The sequence below is a fragment of the Nilaparvata lugens genome, chromosome 1 (genome assembly GCF_014356525.2).
Source record: "Nilaparvata lugens isolate BPH chromosome 1, ASM1435652v1, whole genome shotgun sequence".
NCBI classification, from domain to species: Eukaryota; Metazoa; Arthropoda; class Insecta; order Hemiptera; family Delphacidae; genus Nilaparvata; species Nilaparvata lugens.
This window is the reverse complement of record NC_052504.1, coordinates 30,295,405-30,323,053: the sequence shown is the minus strand read 5'-3', so window position 1 is coordinate 30,323,053 and position 27,649 is coordinate 30,295,405. Positions and strand designations below refer to the sequence as shown.

At 33.1% G+C, this 27,649-nt stretch overlaps 3 protein-coding genes across 4 annotated transcripts; 2 read left to right on the top strand and 1 right to left on the bottom strand.

Annotated features, from left to right (window-relative positions):
• The first annotated feature begins 51 nt into the window (after window positions 1-51).
• LOC111053512 (reticulocyte-binding protein PFD0110w) lies at window positions 52-4,463 on the top strand. Its single transcript, XM_022340417.2, has 3 exons — window positions 52-274; window positions 1,218-3,884; window positions 4,422-4,463. Exons 1-3 carry the CDS (start codon window positions 254-256, stop codon window positions 4,461-4,463), a joined length of 2,730 nt encoding a protein of 909 aa, XP_022196109.2. The 5' UTR covers window positions 52-253.
• Window positions 4,297-21,574, bottom strand: LOC111053513 (succinate dehydrogenase [ubiquinone] flavoprotein subunit, mitochondrial). The gene is made up of 13 exons (XM_039425199.1): window positions 21,386-21,574; window positions 18,903-18,986; window positions 17,963-18,180; window positions 16,966-17,066; window positions 15,575-15,861; window positions 14,020-14,158; window positions 12,141-12,309; window positions 10,794-10,989; window positions 8,796-8,993; window positions 7,282-7,473; window positions 6,639-6,782; window positions 5,523-5,636; window positions 4,297-4,966 (listed from the first exon to the last, which is right to left on the bottom strand). The coding sequence occupies exons 1-13, from the start codon at window positions 21,446-21,448 to the stop codon at window positions 4,880-4,882; spliced, it is 1,992 nt and encodes a 663-aa protein (XP_039281133.1). The 5' UTR covers window positions 21,449-21,574; the 3' UTR covers window positions 4,297-4,879.
• On the top strand, window positions 21,525-27,649 carry LOC111063368 (cytochrome c-like). Of its 2 annotated transcripts, none has more exons than XM_022331348.2 (4): window positions 21,525-21,974; window positions 23,700-23,758; window positions 25,652-25,793; window positions 27,105-27,649. In XM_022331348.2, exons 2-4 carry the CDS (start codon window positions 23,720-23,722, stop codon window positions 27,248-27,250), a joined length of 327 nt encoding a protein of 108 aa, XP_022187040.1. In that variant the 5' UTR covers window positions 21,525-21,974; window positions 23,700-23,719; the 3' UTR covers window positions 27,251-27,649. The 2 variants fall into 2 exon arrangements, with proteins under 2 accessions (XP_022187040.1, XP_039281147.1); XM_039425213.1 differs by lacking the exon at window positions 21,525-21,974 and adding an exon at window positions 23,203-23,392.

Sequence of the window (27,649 nt, the reverse complement as noted above, 5' to 3'; positions counted from 1 at the left end):
AATGCAGCATAATTTTACTCCTATTATTATTTTTTCCTTCAAGAGAAATATTAATACGTCGAATCTAAGGCTGGAACTAGTAGGAGGATATATCTTCAAGTAGCACACTTGAAAGATAGAATACAATAAATTTGGACTTGTATCTTCTTTGGTAGAATTAACTGAGACTGGAGCTGACGAATACTGAAACTAGGAGGAATACTGAGATGCAGTTGCAATAGTTCAAAAAGATACTCTTCACCACTCACCAAATATGGAAAAATCACTAGATCAGGTAGGCCAACGTTCAGTAAAGTTCAGCAAAATTGGCCATTCACATTCAATTAATTATAAATCTTGGTACGGTACATCGTCTAGTAGTACAGCATTATGTTCTCTAGTAGAAGTAGTGTTATCCATTGCTTTGTATGAGTATTGTATTATATGTGTCTAGTTATTCTGAATAGGCTTCTTAATACTTTTATATCTTATTATTGTTGGATGATGCGGTATCCACCCTCCTGCATGAAAGTGGCATGATAAAAGTATATGCGCTTGGTGGATTCCAACTCTGACTCAGGCTGCCCTTCATAAGTTGGTAAAGCATCATCCAATAAATTGAGGATTGGAATCTGATTTTTGACATTAGCTGAATTACAGTGATGATGATGACGTATTCATATTTGCTTTGTCACGCAAAATAAATGCCTTAATGAGGAGTGTAGTTAAATCACAAGTTAGAAGTTAGAGAATTCGGTAGTGATGCGATTTCGCCACGTATCATTCAGTTATTTTGGTAGATGAGGTGGTTATGTTATGTGATGGTCCCTCATCATACCACCATAAGCGACGGTAGATACATTGAATACATGTATAATTTATTGGAAAGCCTTAGATTTTATCCATTTGTGTAGAAAAAGTTGTTCATTTTGGATTTTTACTCCAACATAAATATTCAAAAATAGGTCCATCAAAATAATTCAGCTTCATTTTAAAATCCAATGTATACATAATAAAGGACATAATGTAATGTATACATAAATGAGGGACTCATATTAATTATAGAAATATGACATGGAATAGAGTGAAATTGAGATATACAGCATCTATAGATTTTATGTCACAAAGTCAAAAGTCAGGACATAGTTTTATGATGTAATCTGTTTCCAAGATAATTTAATTAGCTGAAAATCATATTAAGTAATGAAGGACTCATTCTTTTTGTGATACTTTTACAGGGAAGTAAGACAAATTCAGCAACAAGTTTGAATGTAAGTAGTTCAATATCTTACGAATTGGAAGACAGAACGGAATCTACTCATATGAAAGCATTGGAGCAGTTAACAAGAAAAATTGATCAAATTCTTATAAAAATTCAATCAATAAGGAATATAAGAGCAGCTTCAAAAGAATCTAATATTAATTTAAGCCAAGCAAGTGATAAATCTATCAGCATCAAAGTGGAAGATGTTAATTCCAAAGGATCCATATTTAATAATTTGGAAAGTATTGATAATCAAATAGGGACTGCACATTTGGAAATGATTAATTTTCTTGATGAACTGATAAAATCAAAAGAAATTTCGAAATGTGAACGCTTGGAAGCAAAGAAAGAGGTTTTACAGAGGAAAACTAGTAACTGCAAAAGAAAAGTCATAAGGAAAATACAAAAATGCATAACAAAATTCCATGTTGAGCTTCATAGAAAGACAAGAGGATTGAAATATAGAAAAATAAACGGAACAACCAAAAAACTTTCGAATCGAATATCAGCAATAGTTTTCAAAAAGCCACTACTGAAACATATGTTTTTTGGAAACAATTCAAACGAGTTTGAGTCCAATTTGAAAAATGTTTCCATACAAGATTGTCGAATGGAAACTAAAAAAATGGCAGATATGTCACAAGTAAATAATGATAATGAAATCATTGTACTGTACAGAAGACCAATAATTATTGATGATGACGACAGTAATAATAATGATAAATTAAATTATGGCATCCCTTGTAAGGATAATGATGATACATACAAAGCCAAAATTCCATGTCCTCATAACAAACAATCTTGTTCAGCTCGTAACACAAAACATGATTTGAAGAGGGAAATCAGGAAGAGAATTAGAGCTGTCAGTGAAACCGTGATTGGAAATAACTCGTGTTATGAAAGATTAGTGACAAAAGCGCACTATGAGAAACCCTCTTATCAAAAGAAATTGTATTCAACTGCAACGCAAACAGCAGATTCAGAAGAACAAACTTTGTGCAAAGTAATTCACATGAAAGAATCTCCTCCACTCAAAAATAAGAACCAATGGACAAAAAATGATAGAAATTTGAAATCAGATATTGAATATCATTCGATAAATGATGTTATGCCAATTCATATTGAGCATAAGAGAAGCTTGAGACTAAAGCATGTACAACAACTTTTTAAGTACACATTTAGGTGCTTAGACTTAAAGAAGAACTCAAAACTGTCCAGATGCGTTAAGCATTCTATAAAGCACTCCTTTGAACGGTTATGTAGAACATACCATGAACCTGTTACAAAATATGTATCTAGAATATTAGATTGTGCTTCCCTATCGTATATTTCAGCAAGTTTGATTTTCAAGTTCTCTAATATATCTCACACAAAAGGTACAGACAGTAAAAAAAACATTGAATATTGTAAAGTATTTAGGGGAGAAAATTCATCATACAAATATCTGATACGTAGAAAACAGCTTAGAAATAGAGAAAAGGACTATTACTATAAAAGTGGTGAGTTAAACAGAATGATTGTTAAGAAAAATCCAACAACTCATCAGAATTATAAATTGAATTTATATGATACGATTAAATACTTCAGCAAAGAAAATCAATTGACAACTAATAATGCTTTTAATGAGGTATATTCTACTAAGACAGGTATGAGTTTTGACAGGGACAGATCTAAAGGAAACCAACACTCAAAATATACAGAGTCATTGAATAATGATAATATTGTAAATGGTGATGAAATGTTCAAACAAATGAATGATCTAGCAAGAAAAGTAAACACCATAAAAAAGTTGATGGACATGGGCTTTGCAAAAAGATATAGCAATAGCCAAAGAAACTCAAAGAAAATTTCACAATTAATAATGAAATATAACTCGAATATAAAAACAATAATTAATCGATTCAATAACTTGAATATGAGGATGAGGGTGATAGGTGTGAAGCAGACAGAGATTGAAGGTTTCATGAAAGCATACATTACAAAAAGTAATGTAAGAAATAGATTGTATGAATCAAATTTTAAGAATTTGGGTAGAATATTATCAACTTCTAAAGAAAAGATCAGTTTGGAAGAAAGATTCCACAAGGAGAAATTTTATAAAGCCATAAACGAGCAAAACAACAAATTTACAAATTATCAGAGTGAACTAGAGAAACTGAATAAAGTTACAAGCAAATTTGAAGAGCACTTGAAAGTTTACAAGTATGCTATCAACGTACTCAAGGAATGCGCAAAATTTCATTCGAATAAGATTGAAAACATAGATTCTCTAGCAAATTTGAATGCATTTCAGCAGTATTTAACATCAAATAAGTTGGATGATATTGAAGCGTTTATCAATAACATACACACTGCAGTTCAAACAAGCACAACCTCCTTGCAGGAGGATATCTACACAAATAGATATCTCATTGAGGTAGGCGCTAATATAATTGAAGACAAAGTGAAGAAACAGAACGAAATAAATGAGAAAGTAGACGAACAAATGAAAAAACAGGATGATGAAATAGAAATAATATTGACAGGTATTTTGGAATTGAAAAAGCAATTGGATGAAAGAACAGCCCAAATACAAAGAACCCCGTCAATAGCAGAAATAATGGACGAGAGTAATCCACGGACTCAAGACCTACTGGAATTTGTGAGAAAAAATATAGCAATGCAAATTAAAATTAACCAAGTATTTGATACTATCTTACAACAACATGAAATAAGATCAAGCCATTTTGAGAAACTTATGAATTTGCATATTAAAGCGCAACAGGAAATCAATGATTGTGTGATAGAGAGTTATCATTTTTTTGAAAAAGAAATTCTTTATTTGAAAGCATGCAACCATAGCATGAGCTCGATATTTAGCAGCAAAATTGGATCTTGTTGCGAGGAAATAAATACTTTGAAAAAAATAATTGACGAGTTATTGAGAAGTGAACCATTATATGATAGGGATTCGAACCATGTATTCTGCTCTCAAAACCAAATCGTGGTAGGAAAGAAAAGGATTCAAAGACAACGTTCGACTTCTATAAATACTAAAATAATAAGAACCAAGATATTTGGACATAATATTATTGAATATTATTATTTTGTGATGATACCTGTACAAACAAACATTCATTTGATCAACGAAATAAACATGATTTATATCTAATTTGTACTAAAAGAATATTTTGATTAGGTTCAAGCAATAGAGCTTTCTTCCTTGACAGTCGAAATTTAATCACAGTTGAATTTTTGAAATTGCAGTGGTTGGTTGCAATAATACAATGTTGTTTTCTGGCTTGTATTAAGCTTCATTTATAATTTCATCTATTTTCTAAAAAATACAATACTGCAATCATAAAATATTTTTTTAATAAATACTGTTGGATTATAGAGCAAATGTTTGAGGACAATAACGATGATACCCGAATAGACATGATGCCCCTGAATAGAAGCTCTAGCCACATTTTCTAGTTCCAAGCCACAACAAATAACTGGAAAGTTCACATCAATCAAAAAAATTCACAATATTTATATCGTGCTGATATTCTCAAGACCAATATCTTGAGTTAATGTGAAAATTCTAAGGATTACACATCAGAACATCATTGATAAAAAATAAATAAACAAGACATAATAATCTACACTAGCTAATTAATAAGATCGTACAGCAGGCGGTACGGTTTGTGCTTCATTCTCATCTAGGGTCTTGTCGATTACTGGCCTGTAATCAAGGGTCACCTGAAACATCAACCATATAAGTTTATTTGTAATGAAAAATTAAATTTGCAAATAAATTACAATATTTTGCAAATTGTGGACTTATTTTAAGAGATGAGACTTTAATAATCTCAAGTTATTTTTGCTTCAATGATTGACCAGCCATATCCATAATTTTTTAGCGTAAAGTATATATTTGCGTGAAGACCATAAACTATGGTAAGTATTTTAATAGGTTTTTAGTATTTTTTAAAAATATTTTAATGGTAAAACACTTGTGAAGTTCCGAATTTCACGTAATCATATATATAAAACGCCTAATATACGTCAAAGAAATTGTTTTCTCAGGAACATCTAGATTTGGGTATAGGTGATAAGGAAATGGATCAAGATAGACGTGAGAGATGAACCTATCCAAGTTCTAGGTAAGCTCCGAACCATTGCAAAGTGAAAATACATGACTAGAAGATATTCAACCTTTCGTCAGTTATAATATTTGCTATTGAAAGCCATGCTAGCGCAGTTGATTTGATTTCAGTGAAAACAAGTAATGAACTGATTGGCTCTGGTAAATTACCTTTCCAGTTTTGATATCGAGCCATGCCAATGTATGCTTTCGCCAGTGTTCTTCGTAGGGTCGTTCTTTCTGTCCTTCGAGGGGTTTGGAGTAATCGAATTCATCAATTCTTATCTGTTGAAAAAAGCAAATTAAAATTATTTTATAGCTCAAATTGGAGGAATCCTATTATCTAAATCTGATTGATCCACAGACTACATAATGAAGTTGGAATACTAAGATTCTTAGAGATTTTACTATTCTCATATGCCTTGCTAGATTTATAGTTCTTTGAAAATAAGCCAGTAATGGTTATTCAAGAACAAAATAATTTATTCAATTGAATCTAACAAAAATATCATTATCAATGATATAATATAATTGTTTTATAAATAATGTGAGAATGAATGCTAGAGAATATGAATTGCTTCTGTAATTTTAATTGATTTTTTCCAATCATTATTCAATCAAAAAATATGGGCTGAATATTGTCAAATTGCAATAGATAGAATATATGATTTGCATAAAAAGACATTGAATACAAATATGGCTATATTTTATCATAGAGAAACAATAGCGTAAGTAGATATCCCATGGTATAGGGCCTTTATGTCGCAAATTTTACTGTTATCTCAAGCCGATTACTGTCGATTATTGTAGATTTTTACTGGGTAAAAGTGTATGAACGGCACAATATGAGATACTACCAGCGTCATAAGCTTCACAGGAAAGAACTACGTGGACTATAATCTTGAGATAACAGTAAAAGTTGCGACATAAAGGCCCTATACCATGGGATTTCTATTTACGCTATTGTTTATCTATGATTTTATCAAGAGTGTAAAAAAAATATTAATTCGACTTTGCCATACAGTTGAACTCTCTATCTTATTTCTATATATTATTTAATATTCTTATTTTTCTAATTCTTTCCAATTTACTCTAAAAACGATGCACGTTGATGCTCACACTGTATATTTTCTTCTGAAATTAATTTAATCATTCATAATAAATAAAGGAATGTTTTCCTACAGGAAAATACTACTCGTTTGTAATACTACAAACATTATTAATGCTATATAGAAGTTTGAAATTTATATTACTAGTATACAAGAGATGAATGAATATGAGGTTTACCTTGAAGTCTTCTCTAGCATGAGCACCTCTGGATTCCTTCCTGTTCTCAGCACCAACAATGGTTGGCAGAGCGCAAATCATGAGATTCTGAAGTTCCAATGTTTCTACCAAATCTGTGTTCCAAATGAGACTCTTATCAACAACCTGAAACGAGATGCACATGAAGTCAGTATCAAAGTTAGGTTAGGAAAATAATATTATTTATATTATAGCTTATTCAATCTAAGTGCTTTTCAGACACTTGCGGGGCGCGAGTTACACCTGCTCGTAATGATATAAATATGATAATAACTTGAATGTTGAGTAAATATTATGTGCAACTGATGTCCGTTTCTCCAACTGAAACTTTTGTGAAACTCAATAGATATCTAATTTAGCAATGACTGGTTCCGCACAAGTAGATATTTCTAATGCCGCATCTATATGTTGGTCCAATGACGACCAGCGCCAGTGTGTGGATGGGTGGTTTGCCATCGCTGGCCTTCTTTGGTCACATTACAGGCTGGGCCAGCTTACTGGGCCAACATGTTGATGCGTCATAATTAATCTGAATGAATATATACTAGCGCAACCACGTGGTCAACTGCTTCTCTTATGATTAAAGATTACTGATAATATGATTTTTCAGCATCACTTGTTATACCTTGACATCGCGCAGCACATTGTAGAGATCGGCCATCTTCTTGCAGCCTTCTTGCAGCGTGGCTGCTTCACGGAAGACAGCGGCGTGGTTCTGCATGACCTTCTGCATCTCGAGGCGGAGAGCGGCCGTCAGAGTTGAGCCCTGCGAGAAGCGAATCGAGTCCAGGTTGGCCACCGACTCTTCACCCGTGTTCTACGCAAACAAAACACTCAAAATAATAAAAAAAATAAATTATACTTATAATTATATCATATGAATTATACTTGAATAATGATGAATTCAAAAAAATCTACGCTTTGTGAAAAGTTTCAGACTAGAGATGATAAAATTTCCGAATCTAATTGATTATTGCACAGAGAATTTTCCAAATATTCAAACAAGTTAAGCAATCTGAATAAATCAATTATTATTCCTTTTGCGTTTTTACCCCCCGACATAAGCAAAAGCTAATACAGGTATATACTTTAAAATTAAAATAATAAAAATAACTACATTGTGAAAAGCTTTCAAATAGTATTAACATAATTAATTGCACAGAATAATACTGTATACGATGTTCAGATGAAGATGAACTCAATGTAAGGAATGGCCCATTACTCTCTAATGCCTTTTTCCAATAATTCCAGTGGACGTTCAAATTAATGAATGTAACTTGAAACGTGTCGGAATGTACTTGAATTATGTGAACACTTACTTGAAACTGTAACCTGTGCAAGGCCCACTTGTCTACACAGTTACATTCTTCCGGTATCCTGCCTCAAGTAAATAGAACGTCTACTGAGTCGAGAAAACCAGGCATATGAATATTTGTGGATATTGAACTTATCAAAATTACGGAAGACACGATAATAGCTTCCAGAAATGCTATTTTACAAGGATGAAGTGAGCCGATCAATTCCAGCTTTGTCTACAAATTAAAGACTTCATACTTTTTTATGGCCTATTTTAGTATGCAAATTGTTACACTTTTTGTGTATGTCAATAAAACCAACGCTAAATGTTGAAATAATAGGAATAATGAATAAATTACTTTGATCTTGAAATTTTTTTTTGGGTTGATTTTTTTGTGAAATTTAACAATCTTTGTTGCGAATAAAAGAATCTTGAATACAACTAGAGTATTTATGCTAATTTTAATAGAATAGAATTGGAAGAGCAACATATTTCTTCTTCAAGAAGTGGATAAGCTAAACTTGAATGAAGATGTAGGCTACTCTTCTCAAGTACCAAATAAATAAGTTTTCCATCAAGGACTGCTATCTTCTCAAGTATCAAAATTTTAGGATTTGATAATTAGGACTTCAATACTTTAAATAAAATTGTAGGTTGACATAATACTGGTTTGCACCAACCGAGTTCAAATATAGGCTATCTTAAATCAACCAACCATTCCTATTCAACAATGGACTGATCCGGGAAATCACTCGCATGTTGCAACGACAGGTTTACTATTCACTTTGAATCTTCCAAAATATTTGCAGAGCTATTAATAGGCCTATGGCTTGCCGACATACCTCCTTGAAGTCGGGCACCTTGTCTCCAGGTCGGTTCTCCTCGGCGATGGTCTTGGCGCAGGCCCGGCCGAAGATGACGAGGTCGAGCAGTGAGTTGGCTCCCAAGCGGTTGGCGCCGTGCACCGACTGACAGCTGCATTCACCCGCCGCGTACAGTCCCGGCACTATCTTGTCCGAGCCGTTCTTGCTGGTCACCACCTGCAAACCATTCACATCAATCAACAACATCAACATTATAACAAATGTTATAATTGAATATACAAATATGTTAATAAATTATTATTAATCTTATTGATAATCTACTAAATTCCTTATAATTGAATATACCGTACAACAATATGTAAATCCTATCCTATACTATTAAACGAGCAATTTCAGTTTATATGTTTATATATTTTGTATGTGACCGGATCCCGAAAACGACTCTAACGATTCTCACGAAATTTGGAACAAAGTAGGGTTATGATATGGAAATTCGATTGGACTAGATCTTAACCCTGGGATAACTCGCTGAAGGTCATTAAAAGGATAAATACGTCCTTGGAAAAACAGCTGGAAATTTGGTCGTCTGTCGATACCGTAATGGAAGTGAGTGAACGAGTGCATGTGTGGGAACATTCAGCTGATCTCACGAGAAGAAAAATTCAGCAAGAAAAACTTATTTTCATTTATTTCTCTTTTTTTAGAAAGCATGTTTACTTCAGAAAGTCCAAAAAAGTAACTAGATGCTGTTAGTGTAGAATAGTACATAGTATATTAACACATATTGTAGCAAACATAGTATATAATTCTAAATCGAATTCATAATATATCTATTTGTAATTCAAATTTCAAATTTATTTATCCTTAATGATGGTTACAAAGTTAGAAACTTAAAGTATAAAATACATAACATAATAGTTAGATATACAGTAGGTAGTATGATTAAGATATGTATTATATAAGGAGGGTCCCTGCAAGGTTAAGAAAACCTGAGCGCAGAGGCTGAGTGCTGAATTTTTTTATAAATTGATATGAAATATCAAAGATTCTTAGATCAAAGATAATCAAAAGTTTTTCACAGTATAACAATGTGAATGTGATATGTAATTGATGATGTGTTTGTTTTTTGAAGTGTGAATAAATTGTTATTTTGATGAGTGATAGTAGCTTAACCTAGATTTTAATTTAGACTGAATAAATTCAATCTTTCATTACAAATTTTCTATGTTTTTACACTCCAGAGCAAAGCTTAGTCCCCTGATATTTATTATTATTATTATTCATATTGATAGGTATAAGTGAACACATAAAAATATAAATTTGTCAGAATTTAGAAAAGAAATAATAATTAAAAGCTCGCCTGCTAACTCTCTAAATTTTTATGTTGTTTGCTTGTAACTTACAGATCATAGAATAGTTAAAATCATCCGTGAGTTTTACTATTTAGTGGAATTGTAGATAACATACATCTATTAAGATAACCTAACTGTGTCCACTAAGTAGACATCGATCTAGAATGACACAAGTAAATTAGTATTGTTGAAAAATGTAATTTGAAATGAGTAAATATGAAAATTGAGAATGATTCATTCATGTAACACTGAATTTTCTCAACGATAATAGATATCAAAATGATTGAGAGAGAAGAAATAATGTTAACCTTGAGCTTATCTCCCGAAATTTCATAAATTCAGTGCAACTTGCGAAACAGAATTAGTCAATTTAGACAAATTTAAAATTTAAATTAAACAAATTAGTCAATTTAAAAGATGATTTTCACAATTGACCACTTTTCATTTACAATGTTACATTTTTCATGTAACTAATTTTGCATGGGCAAGGATAATAACTTAGTTAAAATCGAATGTTAGTCTAATTACAAAAAAAAATATTTTAAGAGTATTGTATTTGAACTGCCACTAACCTCAATGTTCAAATCGATTATTAGTTTAATGTGTTTGCATTTTAGAATTAAAATAATTGGTACTGCACTGTATTATTGAGAAAGACACTCACCTGCCCCTTGTAGTTGGTTGGGATGCCTCCCATGTTGTAGTGCACAGTTGGCAGCACTGGGATGGGCTCCTTGGTGACGTCGACGCCGGCGAAGATCATGGCCGTCTCGGAGATTCCCGGCAGCCGTTGATGCAGCTGTTCGGCGGGCAAGTGATGCAGCTGCAGGTACACGTGGTCCTTGTCTGGTCCCACTCCTCTGCAATCAAGTCCATCAATTCAAAATCCCAACAACAAAATATTCAAATTGTTAATGAAAATATAAAATAACCCTGTTTTGGTTCAATCACATGCCTCAAAATAAAGGCAGCCATTCAACTCAATTCAACAGTTTCCAATTTTGAAGTTTACATTGTGTAATAGAAGCACCAGCATTAATATTATTCAACGATCAATTTACGGCATTCATAAAGTGTTCATTGAAAGCATTCATTTTACTTTCATTCAAATGGAAAATAGAGAAAGCTTCAGGTTTAGAGAATCCATGTTTTGAGACAGAAAATATTAAATAATATAAATAGGAATTCTTTCATCTCCTTTCCACCTACAAAACATGAACATAGAGTGAGACCTAATATACCACATAAATACTTTGATACTACTTAAACCTGAATAGCTAATTTCAAAGATAAAATTACTGAAGAGATCTAGCTAAAAGGTAGATACTTAAAATTGTTTTAAAATTATCAAGAACTTTTATCTAATGGAGTCAGAAAATATAATTTTTAAATTTGTAGGTGTAAATATTTGTTATTGGGTTTGAGGATGAGAACAGAATAATGTTTTTAGAGCACAGTAATGATTTGAATCGTAAAACTATTAATTAAATTTCCGAAGGACCAGCTTGACATCAGTTCAAGCAATGAGAGATATAATAAAACAAAAGAATATTAAAAATGAAGCATAACATAATAATCATAGTTCACAGTAACTTATTAAGTCATTGTTCGATGGTTTTCGACGAGTTACCTGAATTTGCGTCCATGGCCTTGGAAAGAGTAGGCATAGTTCACGAGCACTGGACACTTTCACTGGTAACACTTGTCTTGAGGTGTAAACGAAAATAACGAGGTCTAACTAAATGATGTTTTTTATCAAATAACTGTATAGCGACTTTGGGGGAGAGGTTTGAAAGAAGCATTACAAGAGGTAGGGTGTGACCGACTCCATCTAGCAGAGGGGGCAAGTGACTCGTTGTACTAGGCCTAGCTTACCCCGGGCAGAGGTATGCGACTAGAGCCCCGGGAGAGATAGCACCCCGCAGGCGTACTATGAGAAGATTACGATGACTTTCAAAATTTCTCATCTACAAATTCGATGCAATTCAAATAATAGTAAAGCATAGCTTGCCTTCCTTCTCTGATTTCCATGGTCATTGATCGTGAGACAACATCTCGCGATGCGAGATCCTTGGCGACGGGAGCATATCTTTCCATGAATCGTTCACCCTCCGAATTGACCAGGTAGCCTCCTTCACCACGGCAGCCTTCCGTCATCAGGCAACCAGCTCCGTAAATACCTGAGTCACGGAAAAAGCAGCTTAATTAAAATAGTTCAAGTTGTTGAAATCACATTATAATATTATAATCTTCAAGATATTTAACACAAAAAAGAATACAGGGTACTAGTAATTCTTTAAAAACGATCAAGTAGCCCTATGGAAATGGATGAGAAATACAAGTTGAAAGTAAAATACTATGATGTGAAAAAGGCAGTCACGTTCTCAAGTGATGACATGTTTTGTTCTGGTGTTGAAAATTTTCAAGTCCTAACAAAAACTCACTGTTTCAGAAACAAAATTTTTCATAAACAGAACTTTGTTTCTGTTTGGACTTGAAAATGTGCAACGAAATATGTCGGCAAATTAAAAACGTGTTATTTTTTACATAAATGTGTTTTACTTTCAATTTGTATTTTTCGCATAAGAACATTCTACTTTCAATATATAAATATCTTTCTTGAGCCATGAAGATTCATAAGATCTCGTCAAAAGATTAGAGCACATGAATAATAGAGTACAAGTCAATAAGTTATTATGCCTATATGGTTTCAATGATTGTAAAGCATTGCAGGTCTATGCTGGATTCAGGCAGCTGAAAAAACTCTTCAACATCATAAAAAAGGTTTATGCATAGCCACTTGTATTTAGCTTTTCAAACTCTATGGTTTCCATGTATCTAAATTTTAGGGGTAATTTATTAGATAAAAAAAGTATGACGATTTCACATACTCAAAAGTAACACATGACATCAAACGCAGCAAGAGGAAGTTCACTCGAGACAACCTGTCCAAAACTGTATCAATATGAGGAGCCCATGGCAGATCCCTATCCACAGTTAATCCCACAAAATTTGGCCTTATTAGAAATCAAGGGGTCACCCATATATGGTCTTAAACTGAAGACAACTGACTGTGTCTTGGCTTGGTTCAATAGAAAACCATTAGTTGCAAACCAATCAGACACCTGTCCTATTGCATTATTGGCCCCTTCACCAATCGTCAGTTGCTATTTGGAATGTGCATTATTCAGTGGAAAGAAGATGGATTACAATTTTTTGATAATAGATAATTATCGCTTTCCAAACTGGTAGGAGCGTTCCAACAGCAGTTTGGCATTACTGAACTCCAATAAAGGATTTCACTTAGCATGTATAGCTAGCCCTTTCTTAAACATCATTTAGACTTACACGGGCTTCACATTAAACAGCAAAAAAGAAATGAGTAGCAATAAAAGAAGAAAGGTTGGCATTAATTATAGTATAACAGGTCACAAATTCTATGATTTCGAGCTTCCAAATAGCAATTACTGTACTACACTATAAGTTAATTAAAAATTATTATAGTTTGCCATCGCTGCCCCATTTATGGGTTTGATGTCCGTCCATTCCACTTGGAATTTATTGAACCAACCGGTATCTCAATACCCAATAACAGGTCATAGATTTTTATAAGCATCACAGATCACATTCAACAGCAAGTTGTAAAATACGTATTTTGATATTGCAGAATCCTTCCTTAAAATAAATTGAAGTTTTCAATTCCGCTATGCTGTGGAGTTTCAATTAGAAAAATATGTAAATATTTCATTATAATAGATGATGATTGAGAAGAGATTTATCCATAGGTTTGTGTCTATTTTTTACTCTCATTTCTATTACTACAATAATTGGAATTTAGTACATTACGCGGCGAGATTATACTAAATAGAAGGAAATTAGAGCATACATACCAGTTGGGTGGAACTGTACGAACTCCATGTCCTGCAGTGGCAGATTTGCCCTTGAAATCATCGCATTTCCGTCTCCGGTACAAGTGTGAGCTGATGTGCACGAAAAGTAAGCTCTGCCGTAACCTCCAGTAGCCAGCACCTTTCAACAAAAACATATCAATTGTATACCTTGCATATCAATAGGCTACAATTTCAAAACGCAGACAATCAATTTCCTTCTTCGATATATTCTAAGAACAAAACTAATCCCAAATACTACCAGTAATATAAGCAGTACAGATAATACGATTCAATAAAATAAATTGCACGAACAAAAGTTGATTGACTATTTTTGGGAGAACGACCTTGTACAAGGACAAACGAACAATTAGAACTGAACTGATCGAGAACTGTTACCGTATACATTTATACAGTCCAATTCACTCCCTCTACTTTTGCTTGGGTCGGTTTGGCCGACTTGTAGGAAGGTTTGACTCATCTCAGTGCGATGAGTCACATCAGAAAAAACTGCTTTCTTCCAATTACCTACCATACTTTAATATGGAAGGAATGTGAAGCTTTGAGAGAAGAAATTTCAAATTTTAACTTATGGTAAAAAAGTATATAATTGAAGAATAATATTTGTTGATTTTTAAGCTTTGGTGATGTATTTGAAAGTGTCTTAGGCTATATATTAACCTTTGATAACACATTTTGTTTACCGTAGTTTAGCCGATGGTCTGATCCCGAGTTGGCCAAACTAGAGGTTTACTGCATCAGGTTACCGGGAGATTCAATGTGCAATGTAATTTTTAATTTATTATGTTTTATCATAATTGTATGTGCATTTTTTCTGATGAATTAATAATAACTTCATAATCTTAATAAAATGTCTATTTCATGATTTTTTCTAGTGATTATTTTAATTTTCATTAGTAAAAATTCAATTTTAAATTAGCCTACTTCATTTTTCGTTAAATTGGTTAATAGTATTTTCTCAGGTAGACATTTTTTCTCTCTATCAATGTTTTACAAATTTTTGAAGTCTACAAACTACTTTTACCAGTTACCTCTTTATTTAACATATCAATTGAAATTGAATTAAATTATTGATAATTATTGTAAACTCAACAATCCTAACATGAGCGTAATCTTAAAATGTTATGTATTTTTTGTTCATAATTACTGCTAAACAAATTATTTAATAAAATATAATTATAAAAAATCTGCTTTTTGTGGAAATATTCAAGGATAGAAAGTTTTGTGAAGTGAAGACCTACAAGATTTAACCTATTTCGGAGTATGCGTAACTGTATCTAAATTTGGGAGAGGGCATTAATAATGTACATCATTATTTTGATGAAGAACTTATTGTACGAATAAATAATGTACATCATTATTTTGATGAAGAACTTATTGTACGAATAAATAAATGAAGAATAACGTTTCACATTAGAATAATAACAGTTTCATCTCTGTTACGCAATTCTTGTAAATAAATATTGTTTTCCCACCAGTAGGCAAGTAGAATTTGTGAGGTAAAAAGTGATCAAATATGTCTAAACTTAGTACTGACAGTGTTCTTGGCCTTGAATCGGTGAATGGTGCCGTCCTCGAGGCAGAAGGCGGTGACTCCGACGCAGGCGTCTCCGTCCATGATGAGGTCCATGGCGAAGTACTCGATGAAGTAGTTGCAGTCGTAGCGCAGTGACTGGCCATAGAGCGTATGCAGCAGGGAGTGACCTGTGCGATCGGCAACGCAGCACGTGCGGTGAGCCTGTCCTCCCTTGCCGAACTTCAGGCTCTGTCCGCCGAACGCGCGCTGGTAGATGCGGCCCTCCTTTGTTCGCGAGAATGGCATTCCTGCAACAATCCACACACTCTACTACATTTCCATGGAGAGGTGCATGTTGCAATTATCACATTGCGTACAAATACTTGACTTGAGGACACTTGTGTACTTGACATCAGGACAGGCACAACAGGCTCATGCCCACAACTGGTGATAGTGATACCTAGGGGTAGATACACCCTCCTAGTCATAGTTGGATAAGATGAGCCTTTTGAAGACTGGACTACAACTGCAGAGCACCAATCAAGCCAATACATGGCTATTATAATGTATTATACATTATGCAGGGTGGGGCAGAGCCGATTGACGAGTTTGGAAGGGCTATAAGTAATGAACCGTTCAACTTGGAAAAAAATCTTCAATGAGGTCAATTCAGTTTGAAATGTAATTTTTATTATTAATTTTCGAAAATTATATCAGTTAAATGGCGGCCATCAGAAGCAATACACTGATGTAGCGTATTTTTAAAGTTTTAAAACGCATTTTGGCACACCGCGATTGGTAAGGATCTCTTCTCTGATTCGCTTCTTTAGTTCTTCCAAGGTGTGTGGGCGATCTTTGAAGACTTCATTTTTGAGGTAACTCCATAGAAAAAACCGCATATGCTCAAATCGGGTGAGCGTGCCGGCCACCCTTAGTGAGATAAGCCGCCCTGGTAGCATTTGTCTCAACACTCATTGGCTTAAACGTATAGTATGTATATTTAGGAAGAGAAGATTTGGGCTAGCGCCTATTTCTCCTTTTCAATGTTGTGATGTTTTCAAACAGAATATGACTATGAATTAAATAATATAAATATTATAGCATAGCTTCTGATATAACATTTTTGTACTATTTTATATGGCTTCACAGTTTAATAGTCGAAAAATACACACAATTTTTAATTAAATTGAAGATACTTTATGCACTACAACTTCAAAATGTATAATCCTTGCTAGTCTACTACCATTCTTAAACCTGATATCCTGTTCACTTGGATCGATATTGAGGTTATGATTCTATAATAACATTCATTTGATGAAGCAGAATACCATGTGAAAAATAAAGATTTAGAATCCTGATCAGCTATCAACTCTATAAAATTGATTAATTCATTTGGAGACAAAATAACGTACCATAATTTTCGAGCTCAGTGACTGCGAATGGTGCCTCTTTAGCCAGATAGTGAATGGCGTCTTGATCACCCAACCAATCTGAACCTTTGACGGTGTCATACCTGTAACACAAAATAATGAGAGTGATAGTGAATTCTAGCAGAACAAGAAGCTAACTACATTATTTTGTAGTTTTTGAATAATTGTGAATTGATATACGTTTTGTGTATGAATTCAAATTATCGCAATTTGAATTTTCTCCGCCTATTTTTCTTTCAATTTGGTGTTTTTTCAAACTTTTTCATCACCCACTATAATTTGTAGTCAAAAATAGTTATTTGTATTCCTATGGAGAAAGTTAGGATAAATATTTCTATTATTTTTTTAGAGAACGACTTGAAATTGACATCCACTTTTGAGAAACCAGTTCCTGTTGCTACACCATAATCAATCTCTAGTAAAGTCTCGAATGAAAGGTAGTATAGACTGAAGTGTAGAATGAGTTCATCATAAATTGATTAATTTCAGTAGCAACCAAAACTATTTTCTCCAAAGTGGTTGTGACAATAATTCAATATAATACACGAAAGAGAACCTTTTCTGGACTAAGTTTATACTCTGTCCAAATTGGCTTGAGCGCGGAAAGATTAAGCCGACCCTCGCTCCCCCACGCGCAGGCACACACGCCCGGCCTACCTGCACCATTGATATACTATGTATACTACGTATTATACAGGTAGGCAGACCGTCCCTTTACTCACACACACAAAAAAAGACTGCGCTTGTGTGTGTGAGTAGTAGGAGGGTCGGTCTAATCCTTCAGAGCTCATGCCAATTTGGACAGAGTATAAGTTAAGTTTGGAGTAGGTCAACCAAATTCTGGAATGAAATACTAAGGGCAAAGCCTGTTTTTTCGTTTCTAACGAAATCATGATATGATTATGTATTTTTATCATTGATGATGACTAAATGAATATGGATATCTCGAGAAGAGAGGAAGTCGAATAATATATCGTACATGTGCCACTTCCAGTCGTCCTCCTCCATGCTGCCTAGCGCGGCGTTGATGCCCCCCTGGGCAGCGACGGTGTGCGACCGGGTCGGAAACAGCTTTGAGAGGACGGCCACCTTGAACCCCTCGGCCACCAGGCCGAATGCGGCCCTAAGGCCGGCGCCCCCCGCGCCCACCACCACCGCATCGTAGCTGTGGTCGATCACCTTGTAGTCGCGAGATATCTGCCAACAATACAAATTATATTGTAAGAAAAAATACCGATTTTTGACAAATACTTGTGCGAATACAGTCATATCCTGTAATCTGTAATACACCGTTTATGTTGTTTACTCTGATAGCTTAGCTCAACCCTATTTTGTATTCAACCCTTCAAAAAAATATTGATTTACTGTTATTCAAATGAATGATAATAGACTTCAAGCTCTACTAGTCTGGCATAGATTTCGGCTGTGATCTATCGATAAAGCCCACACAAGGAATTTGAAGTAAAACATTAGAAAAAGTTGCATAGAACTAAATCTAAAATAGAGCCATGTGAGATCTCTTATGAGAGGTAAAATGTTGTCGCAATAAATACATTGATATTTGTATCGAGTGCATGTTTGCGAAACTCAAAGTTCATTTCCCATATTTTTGGCATTTTCAAAGTCTGGCTGTCTGTTATGTTCATTTCAGGTTTCAGCGACACTTTTACACCCCTGTAATAAGTTACACTATGACAGTAGGAGTAAGCTAGTTTTTTTGCAAGGAATTTTAAAAGAAAAGGAAGGTACATTGGGAACATTCCGAAATAACTGTGTTTGTTGATTCAAAATTCCAACAGAAATGAATTTCCAAGAATTTAAGTTCTGTCTATCATGAAATGTTGATCTTCATTGCCATGTTTCAAGGAATTACTCAATTTTTTGAACATGAAACAGATTATTGAAACTTTACTACTTACAGAGCCACTTTCTTTGTGTTGACTACGATCTCCAAAAACGAAATGTAGTTTTCTGGTGCTCAACGCAGGCCGGCCAACACAGCTCTGAAAAGTATAAGGATTTGTTAAGTGAAAGTTACTTTTTATATTCTAAGCCGAATTGGTTTTAAAATAATAATTTGAAAATACTCAAGATCGCAACCTAAAACAAGTTTTCCACAGTTCACGGAGTCAGCAACAATTTGTTGTAGGCCTACACTAACTGTGGAGACGTAACCACATCTCCGATTGGGGTGCTGAAGGTGCTCAAGTTTAACAAATGATCAGGAATCTGTGAAGCTGCTGGACTTTGTCTTGAACAGCTTGCATACTAGAACAATAATACAAAACAGGGAACACAAAATGAATGTACATCACATTTCCAATTCCGTGTTGTCACGACATGCACTACGGTATTTATTTATTTCTGTTCCGAATCTGTTCCCTGTTGCTAAAACTGATTGGGAATACGGTATGATAGGGCATATCTGGTCATGATATTCATGCTCGTTTCCGCTGCCATGTCACTAGTGACATGTCTATAGTGATATCCACGTTTCCAAGTCAGAGGATTTCATAGGAGAGCATTGCTGTCACGTATAATTGTTTAGATAGTTTAAAGATAGTTGTCATTCACGCCGATGCGACTAAGGCGTTGCACCGTTCAGTCTGCTAACACTACCTGGTCAAGGGTTCGAAACCCGCCGAAAGGTGTGGACGTTTGATCATATCATCAAATCAACTTCGTACTTTCCATTATCCACACCCAAACAAAAAGCTCATTTGGGCATTATCCTGCGCAGTAAAAACTCAAATCTAATATTTATCTTTGACTCTTATTGATACAAATCAAGAAAGTATATCTTTCTGTGATTGATGAATTTTTATAATTAATATTGAATATTCTGGTAAGTTAGTCACTAAATTTCCATGTAGCCTACAAACAAAACCTGGACAATATTAGCAACGGTGCGGTGGTGAAAAAGGATGGAGTTATCAGGTGTGTCTAATAAGAGAAAATGACAGCAAACCAATGTTAATCGGCCTTATGCCGCTCATTCAGCCAAGGTTGTGGACATAAGATGCAAAATCGGGCTAAAAAACATTATGTTTAGTATATTAGTATATAGTAAGTTGATTAAAAATCCAAGTACCCTTTAAAAAAATGGGTTATTCACGACATGTTTCGGCCATGATGCCATTATCAAGTGAAAAAATAAAATTGAAATTTTAGATTTTTAATTGTATCTATTAATTCAAAAGTAGCCCTAGCAAAAAAAAGTTGTTTTTAGTTAGGCATGGTATTTCAACAGTTGACAGCAATTTCTTCTTCTCTGTCTTAAGTACTTTAAGAAGAATAAACAAAATTTGTAAATTTGGACTGACGTGCATAGTTACAAAATTAATTGGGAATTGAAAGCTGGTATTGATCACTGATACGATAAAGGAGTTCAGCACTATAATGGAATTAAAAAATATCTTCCAACTCAACGGGAAATGCGGACCATCTACTCTGCATTTCCCTCCGAGTCGGAAGATATTTTATTCCACTAAAGGCTATGTACTGGACAAGCTGTCTGCTGCAGGCATAGCAAATGGATCTCGACGAGTTTGAGAGAATTGTAGCCAGTTGAGTCTGGACTTGCTATGATGTTAGCGAATTTTTGGAAGATGACAGCTTTTTAAATTGCTATCTGGCTAAATGGCCATTGACTGTCCTCCCCGAGGGTAGGCTTGATAACCATAATGTCCTAGTTGAAGAGTGAGGCCTTCAATAACTAAGTGTGAGTCAACTAAATAGCAATTGAGTGTTGAATTGAGGGTAACACGACACCCACAATGTCCTAGTTGAATACCAAGTGACGTCATCTTTATCTATCAATGTTGAATTCTAAAATCTAGTATTTACCTATGTCATAATGCCAGCGATCCCACAAGTGTGGAAAAGGATAAAGACGTTAAAAGATATAAATTAAAGTATGAGCTTACAAGCTTTAGAAACTCACTGAATTCGGTTCATACATTAAGAGATCAACGAGAAACTTGTTTTGATGTTTAAAGTAAAGCATGAGAAATATAAATTAAATTTTCAAAAATGGAAAATGACAAACAGATAATTAAGCTATAGCCAAAAGCTTTGCTTAAAAAATAATAAATACTTGCAATAGAAAGTTCAATAGAAATAAACACGAATTAACGAACACACCTTGCATGCACAGATAATGATTGTCAAGTTAAAAAAGTATAAGTAGTTAGGTAAGGTTGATTGTTATTTTTTGACAATGCTACATATATGCACCTGAATCTATTTTTATCATTTGATGCAATGATAAAAATTTTGTTACATAACCATTTGGTTATATTTAAAAATAGAGTACAGGACACTTTGCTTGCAAACTCAAGTTCGGCAAATACTTGTAATGGTTAATAAATATACTGTTATAAATACACAAAAATTGTCTTACAAGAGAAGAAGCTGCAGCATTGGTTCCCAGAATTGAAGATAGTTTTAAAATTGCGCCAGCCATGTTAAATATTTCAATTTGAAAAATTTGTATTTCAATTCAAAATATGCACCAGTATTTGACCTACACTACATCACAATCGCAGAAGACTCGACTCAGTTCAGTCGTTCTTCGTCTTCAGTTGACATCAGCTGATGACTGAAATGTCAATTTACCAATCACCAAAAAATTACTACTGTATAAAATATGTTGAAATTCCATGGTAAAGGAAGAAAGTAAAAATACTAAAAATCACATGAAAAATACTTACATTTGATTTAAAATTCTTTCATTGATCACTTATGATTTTTGTGTTTACTCATAATAAACATCTTTGCTAAAAAATTAACTTTCTTTCATGTTAACTGAATTTTAAAAAAAATATTATTTACTGGAACTATTTTTTTAAAACTATTCTATTTATCGATTGGAAAAGTTATCGATTAATTAATTACAAAATATCGACTTCACACTTGTCCTACATTCTTCATTCAAGAGAATCTGTCTTTTGCAGTCCTTGACTGGGTCACTATCGCTCAATATCTTGAAGGTAGGTAACAAATGAGTTTTTTTTGCTATTTATTAGTTTATTCAACACTTTAATTTTGGTATTTGGGAATCAGAATTACATTTTATTAATTTCTATAGTTCAATTCTGCAAAGTTTATTGTTATATGTGTGTTAATTTCATTTAAAATGAAGCGTGGTGAATTGTAATAAAGCCGTAAAAATCAACATAGAATAAATATTTTATGTTTACATTATAAACTAGATATATATTTTATGTTTATCTAAGTATTTGATAAGTTTAATCTATAATTAGCACTTGATTTGGCGAAAAATTTAGAAATTTGTGATATTGAAACCAAGGTTATGTGTATAAGCATGATTCAGGGTCATCCTGATATTTTAAATCTTTATCACGTTTTCTGCCGTTCAATAATTTTAAACGAATTAAAACTTATTCTATTTTTATTTTTTAGTATATATTTAGTTCTAATGGATATTTTCTTTTTATTTTATTACTTTTTTTCACAAGCATGAATGCATGATCAAAGAATGATGCAATAATCACACTCAGAAATCATTATCATTGATCAATAATTTTCCTCTCCATCACTGTTCTTGGCCTCAAAGAACATCACGTGCTATTATAGGCTATTTTGAAATTCACTGATCTTGTGACACATTTCAAATTGTGAATAAATTGGGCTTACTTAGCGTTGTTTAAGTTTTTCTCTTGCAGGTTTACATATCTTGAACAATCTGATCCATAATTATTCATGGAATACATACATTTTGCTAACCATGATAATTTTATTAGAATAGACCTATGCAAGTGTAATGGAGACCTACCTACTTATTAGTTCTAAATATGAAATATGTTAGGTATGAACTATGAATACCGTACTTCTAAAAGGTTAATGATTTTGTTACCTGCGATTTTGATATTTACAACTTTTTCAAATAACTTATGCGTTGTATCAAATTGTAGAGTTGAAGGTTATATAATATACAAGTTACATTAAATGTTCCAAAATCATAAATTTACAATTGGTTAAAGCATAAGAGCTTATTTTAGAAATGTTTAAACTCTGCAAATCATACTCTATCTTTTTTTATTTATCTACTCAAACCTCGGATAACAAACAATAATAAAGTAATACTACTACTAACTACTATTTTACATGTTTATCTCAACTAAAACTTCTCTCTAGAGTGGGTCAAACTTTTAATGAGTGGTCATTGTTATTCTTATCTTTTTCCAATGTCATTGACAATTAGATTGATTTGGAAGACATTGAAAGTTTTCTTGGGAATTCTAAAACTCTTTTCAACATTATCAGTTTTATGAGGCAACGCATGTATCATTTGATAAGAAAATACAACCTTCCAACCATAAGTATTTATTTAAGGTTATTGGCTGTTCAATATCAAACTATGAGTTATTACAAATTATAATAATTGGTATTTAACTTAGCAGCTTATTAGAAAAATATAATATAGGCCTATAATAACCATTTCATTTAATTATTAGAATATTGCTGATTAACTATTGAACATCTTGAGTCTTAAGGAATTGCACCTTCATACTAATAAATTATAATTCAATAATAAAAATATTTTGTAAATAATTATTTAAGTGGTTTTATTTGATATAAATTTATACCACATACCTCAACTACACGGCAGAAAATTTACTATATTTAAAAGCTATTTAATGCTGTATATTTGTATTTCTGTCTCATTGATTAATTTCCCTTTTTCTTTCCAGATATCAACTAAATAGCCACAATGAGCGTACCTGCTGGAGATGCCGATAAGGGAAAGAAGGTAAGCATTTTTATTTTTAATACTTTAACTATAGAGTGATTAAAAAATCATATCATATGAATGTCATCTCAGTTTAGAGGAAACGATGAAGTTTGGGATTCTTGGGGCAATTCTGTATTTGGCATAATATGCAAATGAGCTATGTTCAATTAAGATAAGAGGGAGAGTCATAGCTTTTGCTGATGATACGTGTATACTATTTGAAGGAAACACCTGGGAGGAAGTTTTTGATCTGGCACAGGAAGAATTGAAGAAAGTCGATAAATGGTTGAGAGAAAATTTGCTTACAGTAAATGCAACAAAAACAAAATTTGTAGTTTTTTCTCTGACGGAACGGACGAAACCACCGGATTCTTCAATAATTGTACATCACTGTGGAAGCACCAACAACAACCCGTGTGATTGCCCTTCTATTCAACAAGTCAATGAAATAATATATTTAGGAACAATAATGGACAACAAATTTAAATGGGACAAGCACATTAATCTATCAATTACCCGGATCAGGAAGCTTCTCTACAAATTCTATCAACTCCGTAAAATCCTCAACTATGAGACATTACAAACTGTTTATTTTTCTTTAGTGTAATCAATTTTGAGATACGTCATAATTATCTGGGAAGCTACGAATTTTATACATGTTGAACCTCTCTATAAACTTCAAAAACGAATACTAAAAATAATAGGCTTCAAGGAGAATCAATTCCCCACGAACATTTTTTTCAAGGACAGTAAAGTACTGAGTGTAAGACAACTCTACATCCAGGCTATCATCACGCGAATGAGGAGAAACAACGAACACAACGTCTGGCAGATCATAACCATCAAACAAGGCAGAGAAACACGAATTTAATAGTACCAATGATGGACACTACATTTGGGCAAAGAAACTACTACATATATTTGGGACCAAAAATTTACAATTCAATACCAAGTTACATTAGGGAAGAATTCAATAGACACAGGTCCAAGAAAAGTTTATTTTACTGGTTAGTTTATATTGGAGTAGAAAACTGTGAAAATTTAGTTAGACTGTAAATATTGAAACTATTTATTCTTCATTCTTTTCCTTTAGGTACTAGTTTTTCTAAAAATAACTTTCTTATTATTATCCTTAATAGAACATTAATATTTATCTGCTAATTTCATAATTTTGTTTGTATTAAAATTTTTACTAATTTCATTATAAAAAACTTTAATCCCATATCAGTGAATGAAGTTTGTAAATAGTAATAACACGCAACAAGCAACTAATAACTTATATCCCAACACATATGATTTATAGTAGGGTGTATATTCATTCATTGTATTATATTTGCCTATTAAGAAATTATTCAATGCATAAAACTTCATTGTTTTAATTGTTATAGTATTCTAATTTGTAATGTAATTGTTTTTGATGAATAAATTTTATTTGATTCTGATTTTTTTTTATCATCATCATTATTTCGAGATTTGAGTTAGCAATTTTTTTATTTACAAATGCAACTGGGTAGGCCTATCACTTACCAAAACTTTGTAGTTTTGGACCTTGCAATGTAATTTCAGTAATGAGTGTGCTGCTATAAACATGACCCATAATAATTAAAGTACAACTATGCTCATAGAATTCAATTTAACATGCAATCATGCCCTCTTCTCAAACCTGATTTGGCAGTATTGATTGTAGAACACTAATTGATTGGTAGGTGGGGGATAATTGTCTAGTTTTAATTAATAAAAATTATAAAATGCTATGTGTACTGAAATGTTAACGATAAAATGCGAATATGTTTTCTGTTTCAAGTAGAATACTGGAATTCAAAACATTTAAATTAACTAAAATATAATGCATTTTCGTTTCTATTTTTATTGATTGAAATATCTGACATGGATTTGTGGACATTGTTTTAGGTGTTTGTACAGAAGTGCTCACAGTGCCACACAGTTGGCAAGGGAGAGAAGCACAAGGTTGGACCTAACCTCAATGGATTGATTGGCAGGAAGACCGGACAGGCAGCTGGATACACCTACACAGACGCCAATATTAGCAAAGGTTTGTTAACCCAATCTTTTAACTTGTCGTTATTTGTTTTGAGAATTAGTCAAAGAAAATATTTGTTATCATTTTCATTTGTCAGCAACTAGTAGTACACATTGAAATACTTAATTTTATTGTATGCATAAATTACCAGTATCTAATAAGCTATAAGTTTGTTTCTGTATTTTATTCATGGCGTAAAGCCATCGATCCTACAAGTGTGAGTAATAGATGAAGAAGAATGTATTAGGTAATATTTCAATTTTTATAACTTCCATATTGGTGTAACACGTATAAGATAAGAATACATAATATATAATATATTCGAATTTTGAAGGTTTGGAAATTAGAGTATAGTTGTAAAATTCCTGCAGATATTATTTATGTTTGGCATAATTATTATGGAAATAGGCTAATTGAAATTTTTCCTCCTTGGTGTGATAAAAATTTTGCCTTATCTTGATAGATTTTACTGATCTTTAACTTATTTGGTTACTGCCAATAAGATACTGTAATAAACTAAAGAACCTTCCTGAATTATTTTATTTTCTAGTATAAGTTATTATTTGTTCTAGGCCAGCTGCTCTAATAGACAGTAATGAGATTCAAAATCAAACCGAACCCTCTGGTTCAGAATCAACATTTAAGTTATTTTATCTGCCATTAATTCCACCTATTCCCTATCACCTACGAACAAGCCTCGAATTTCATGTGGACATCATCCTCGATAACATTTTAAATACAATCAAATTATCGAACTTTAGAGAGACTTGATGACATTGGGGTGGGACTTCATTTTGTAAGCTATATATTGCCATTTATTAACCACTAACTGGCATTAAATTTGGTTTTAATGTAAATTTTATTGCCAAACAGTTTATTTTAATTCAAAGAAGTTGATAGTAATTAACTTGCAAAATAGAAAATATTAATGATAATGTATTTATTGTTTTTATGCCAATGAATAAGGATCAACTCACACTCAGACTTGACTCTAGTCGAGAGCATGTGTTTTCAAATGGTGCCATCGCGGAGACTAGGATCGACTGGTTTGAGTGTCACCATTTGGAAACACATGTTCTCGACTGGAGTCGAGTCTCTTCTCGACCAGTGTCGCATAAGTGTGAATTGAGTCTTAATCTTCTTCTAGCTGTTCTCCCTGTTGTCTATATTTATAGCCACAGGGTATTTCATAGTCTATTAAACTGTTTAATAATATTTTTTGTCCGATAACAAATGGAATGCAATTCATCTAAACTGTTCAATTCAGCAAAACTGTTTATTTTGACAATTTTAAATAACTATGATATTATTTGTGACTTTCAGGCATCACCTGGAACAAAGACACATTATTCGTCTACTTGGAGAACCCGAAGAAGTACATTCCAGGCACAAAGATGGTGTTCGCCGGCATCAAGAAGCCACAGGAGCGCGCCGATCTCATCGCCTACCTAGAACAGGCCACTAAGTAAATTTAACGCGTTATCATAATGGTATTGTAGTGATGAAAGTATTATGCAAGTGAGGGCCAAGGACGCAAGTGGCTACCAAAGTACATAGGAAAAATATTAATGTAAAAACTACCCTCTTATTGATTTCAATCAATAATCCGTGCTCGTTTTATTTATTGTGTCTGTGACACACTTCATGTTGATGTAAATTGTATATTTAAAAAAATTGGTTCCTTGTTGTCTAATAATAAGCATAAAACCATTCATTCATGTTGAAAAATTGTTTTTGTCTAAACCTGTAGCTTTTCCCATAATTGAAAATTTACCAGTGACTGTCAGAATATTTTCTAGAAAATCAAATTTTGTTCTCATAGAGTATTTTATTTGTGTACAAATAAAAACAGAGACTTCGAAGCTTGA